The sequence below is a fragment of the Phaethon aethereus genome (genome assembly GCF_964289735.1).
Source record: "Phaethon aethereus genome assembly, chromosome: 17".
Taxonomy (NCBI): domain Eukaryota; kingdom Metazoa; phylum Chordata; class Aves; order Phaethontiformes; family Phaethontidae; genus Phaethon; species Phaethon aethereus.
The window spans coordinates 1298397-1302943 of NC_138593.1; the positions used below are offsets into that span (position 1 = coordinate 1298397).

General features: G+C 69.1%; 1 protein-coding gene across 1 annotated transcript; it reads right to left on the reverse strand.

The window, feature by feature from the left end:
* Positions 1 to 614: 614 nt before the first annotated feature.
* Positions 615 to 4214, reverse strand: CRYBB2 (crystallin beta B2). The gene is made up of 5 exons (XM_082007675.1): positions 3537 to 4214; positions 2689 to 2807; positions 1659 to 1791; positions 1091 to 1233; positions 615 to 954 (listed from the first exon to the last, which is right to left on the reverse strand). Exons 1-5 carry the CDS (start codon positions 3591 to 3593, stop codon positions 786 to 788), a joined length of 621 nt encoding a protein of 206 aa, XP_081863801.1. The 5' UTR covers positions 3594 to 4214; the 3' UTR covers positions 615 to 785.
* Positions 4215 to 4547: the final 333 nt, after the last annotated feature.

The window sequence follows — 4547 nt, forward strand, 5'->3', positions numbered from 1 at the left end:
GTGACAGACAGAGCGCGGCTGCCGCCGCCGCCGCATCCTGCACCAAGCCCTGGCGGGGCCGGGGAGCTGCGAGGACGGTGCCGCCGCCCCGGTGAGCGCGGCCGGGCAGGGTGAGGCTGCGGTTCCTCTGCAGGAGCCAGCACTCAACGGCTCAACTTATGATGCGAATAACTAAAGCATTATTGAGCATTATTAATGCTGAATTAAAGCATTATTGCCAATTAAAGCTTATTATGTTTAATGATTAAGCAGTTATTTGGCTTGGAGGCGTCCTGGCCTAGCTGGGACACCGCCCTCGGCGATGCCCCCCAGGACAGGGCTGAGCCCCGCGGCCACCGTGGCCTGGCTGGAGCCCCCCGGGGCGCCGGCTGCAGCGGGGCGAGCGGCTCCCGTCCCTCCTGCCGAGCCCCCAGCTCACCTCCCTCCGGGCAGTTTCACGGCATGCCGGCGCCGGGCGGTGAGCGCAGCGATGCCGCGGCGCCGGGTGCGCAGCAGGGAGGCGGGTGGGATGCGGGCGGCACTGAGAGAATTGGGGGTGCGGCGATGGGCCCCCCTCCCCGCCCGGGAGCACGGAGTCAGGACGGGCGCCCCGCTGGCGGGGCCCCTCTGCACCCCCCGGGAATGAAGAGGCCAGAGCCAAGACTTTGAAACTCCAAGCTTTATTCAGTTGCTTCGGCAGCGGCGTGAATCACACGGAGGGAGGCGGGAGGCGAGGCCATGGGGGGACAGCGGTGGCCGGGGGAAAGCTTGCTCCGCTCCCCGCGCCCCGGCACGGGCCAGGCGCTCTAGTTGGTGGGGTGGTAGGCGCCGCGCTGGTGCCACTGCATGTCCCGGATGCGCCTGACCGACTGGATCTGGGGGTGCTGAGCGCCGAAATCTGAGCTGTCCTTGTAGTCCCCCTTTTCAAACAGGTACTGGTAGCCCCTGTAGCCGGGGTACTGGTATCCCACCCACCTGCCAAGGCAAGCATGGGGGTCACGCACCATCACCTGGCCCAGGAGCCGCGGCGCGGCGCGGCACGGCACGGCCGAGGCTGCTCAGCCGCGCGACGCTCCGGCATCACCCAGGTCCCGCTGCCCCTGGTACTCACGTGCCGCTCTGCACCCGCACGGATGAGACCTTCTCCTGGTAGCCATGCGCGTGGAAGCTGGGCACATCGTCGTCTATGATTTCAATCTTCTTGCCGGTGAAGCTGGGGTTTTCGTAGAGCACGATCTTGTGCTCCTGGCTGTCCTGCAGCGGGGAGAGCAGAAACGGGGCGTCAGCGGCCGCTGGCACCCGGGGCTGGGGGGGGCGGGGGCAAAGCCCAGGGCTATGGGGAAACCGAGGCGAGGGGCTGGCACCGCGTGCCACCGCTCGCACCCGTGCCGGGGTGCTCCGTGTCCCTCCGTCCGGCTCAGAGAGCCGGCGCCTGCCACGGGCACTGCCAGACTTACCAGCAGACGTCCTCCGCTCTGGGGTCACCTGCCACTGCCCCCGTCCCCACGCCCCCTCCGACCCCCCACCGGCTCCCCGGGCCCCGAGGGCTGGGGCGAGGGTGCGCAGGAGGGGGTGCCCCTCCGCCCACGGGGCTGGGGAGGGCGGGGGAAGGCTGGGGAAGACTTCTGGCTGCAGACCTTGGTCTGGCGGGTGGGTAGTGGCTGTCGGGGTGCTCTCACCACTTTGATGGGTCTCAGGGAAGTGATGCTGTCGCTTCTCCGGCTGTTGGTCCAGGAGTCCCAGCGGGGGTACTCCCCCTTCTCAAACACAAACTGCTCCCCTTTGCAGCTTGCCTGCTCGTAGCCCACCCAGCTGGAAGAGAGCAGGGGACGAGCTTCAGGCGGGGCAGCGGCGCGGGGACCGATGCTGAGCCCCGGCCGTGCCCCCGGCAGGGCGCGGGCCCCTCTGCTCCCTGTCGGAAAATGGAAACCAGCGCCGTGGTGCCTGGTGAGGTGCCGCAGCGGTGCCAGGGTGGGAGCGGGCAGCCCTGCCCACGCAGCAATGCCTCTGTCCTGCAGACAGGGTCTGGCACGGCCGGTCCTAGGTCTCGGCTGGCAACAGCACCGCAGGAGCACCGGCGCTGCCGGCGTGGGTGCTCAGACGTGGTGGCCACCCATCCTCGGTCGCCGGGGACCCGCAGAAGACAGGATCACCCATACGTCCCAGACGGGGCTGTGCTCCTCCCCGGGTGCTCCGCAGCTGCCCCGTTGTTCCCGGGTGCGGTGCGCTGCCGGCCGTGGGGCGTGGGCAAGGAACCCGCCCCGGCGCTTCCCCAGGCGCTTCTCAGGGGCTCCCCATTGCCCAGAGCCCCCAGCCTGGGGAGCACAGCCCCTCTCCGAGAGCAGGGTCAGCAGGTGGATGGGGACACCGCCACGCGCTGCCGCAGGGGTGCCGTCCCCACCTGCCCCTGCGCCCGAAAGGGAGGCACCAAACGGGGGGTAATGCCGCAATCCCTGCCTGTGCCCACACCCCTCCAGCTCCCCTCCCAGCGAGCGGGGCTGGGGGAGACCGGCCCATCCAGGGGACCCTGTCACCCCCTCCTCACCCGCTGGCACCGGGCACCCGCCGGGGCGAGGTGGGGAAGCAGCACGGCAGCATCGGCTGTGTCAAACCTGGGGTGTGGTGCAGGTGCCGGCGGCGGGGACACCCCCTCCGCATCCCAGCCCCTGCCTCCCTCCCACGCACCGCCGCAGCCCCCCCGGCACGTACGGTCCAGAGTGCACGAGGATGGAGCCCACTTTGTCCACACCGGCTTCCTTCAGGTTGGGGCAGGCACCACTGAGCTCATGGCAGCGGCCCTGGAAGTTCTCCTGCTCGAAGATGGCGATCTGGAAGAGACCGGGGCCTCAGAGCGGGGCACGCCAGCGGCTCAGCGTGGCCCCACGTCTGCTGCAGCCCAGACCTCGTCGTGCTGCCCCCCAAAAGCTGCACTTCAGTGGCTTTTAGCGAGCGGTCTAGCATGAACCACCGTTTCCATCTCTCTGAGCATGCAGCTCCGGCTCTGGATGCCTGCGAGTCCCCGCCGCTGCCGGCCCTGCTCGCAGAGGGATGCCTGCGCTGGCGCCAGGCTCCCAACAGCCGGGCTCCGGCTCGAGCATCGCGGCCGCTGGCGGGACACGGCAAGCGGGGCGCCCAGCACACACGGGGAAGGCCCCGGGGCGGCCCCGGGGGCCGAGCGCTGCCAGCTCAGCACAGATTTCATGGGTCAGCGGGGCGGCGGGGGGCAGATCTGCTGTGTCTGCAGAGGTGGCCGGAGATTAGGAGTTGATCCATCCCCACCCGCCGTGGGGGCCGTGGGACGCCAGAAAAATCCCCTGCATCTCCCACCCGGCTCCCCGTCCCCTCGTCCCTCTGCCAACGGCTCAGCACCGCAGCGGCGACGCTCGGCACCCGCCGGGAGCACTGTGGGGTGCTGGCGAGGGGCTGCGTGGCGGCAGCTCGGCTGCCCCCAGCCTGGCGAGGGCCCCAGGGCATCCCAGGAGGATGATTTGGGGGCTCGGCTGAGGCTGAGGGTGCCCCGGCCCCGCTGCAGAGCCGAGGAGAAGCCACGCACTGACCTTGGAGCTGGCTTGCTGCTGCTTGGAGGTTGGCATTTGGTGCTCGGAAGCCATCATAAGCTGGGTTGTCCGCTGCCTTGGATGGAAAACTCAGAAGGTTAAAATCTGCCACCGAGGATGCCCCCGGGACTGTGCTCACAGCCCCACATCCGCGCCCCCGCCTGTACCCCACAGCCCGCCCGGCGCCCGGCTGCTGCCACCTTGCACAGAAAGGGGTGCCGGGGCTCGGGCTCGCGGCAGGGCGGGCGCCGGCTGGGTTCGCCGGGGCCAGTCCCCACTCAGGGCGGCTCAGCGCCGCTCGCTCATGGGATAAACCTCCCCAGGCTTGTGGAGGAGCCCAGGTGACGGTCCCATCATCCGTCATGGGACCTGCAAAGGGTCTCCAGCCTGGAGCGAGGGGACCCGTGAGCCCAGGGTGTTCCCGAATCATTCCTGGGGGAGCCCAGCCCCTATAGCCGAAGCTTTTCCCACTGTCCCTGCCCAGCAAGAGACAGCCGGGGAGACCCTATCCCATGCGGGTGCCGGAATGGGGTGCCGGGGAGAAGCACCGGGCTCCCACCACCCACCCCGGCCGTGGGGGCGTGTGTGGGTGTGCAGGGGTGCTGGTGCCGAGCCCTCCCGGCTCCGCCTGGCCCAGCTGCCCCTACGAAGGACCCTCGTCCTCAAGCCCAGCGGGACCCCCCGTGCTGAGCAGGCTCCACACCAGGTGAAAACGGCTCATTCCCGATAAAACAAAACCCGAGCCGTGGCCGGGCGGCAAGACTCCTGAGCTGGCCGCCTGGTTTGGGCTGTAGGGACAGGACCGTCCCCACGGCTCACCCCGCTGCGTGCCCCCATCCCGCTGCCACCTCCGCACCTCTGCCCGGCACTGCGGGAGGGAGCTCCGGCACCGGGGGTCGGGAGGAGGCAACGACAGAAAAAAAGGACGATAAACAGAGAAGTCTTACCAGTTATACCAGTACCCCGCTTGAGCCAGTGAAGGACTGGGGCCGAGAGGTGCAATTTATACCG

Coding starts and splice junctions, on each gene's coding strand:
- CRYBB2 (XM_082007675.1), bottom strand. CDS start 3,593: ATGATGGCTTCCGAGCACCAAATGCCAACCTCCAAGCAGCAGCAAGCC. Junction 2,808..3,536: donor AGCAGCAAGCCAGCTCCAAG/GTCAGTGCGTGG, acceptor GGTCTCTTCCAG/ATCGCCATCTTCGAGCAGGA. Junction 1,234..1,658: donor CCCTGAGACCCATCAAAGTG/GTGAGAGCACCC, acceptor TCCCCGCTGCAG/GACAGCCAGGAGCACAAGAT.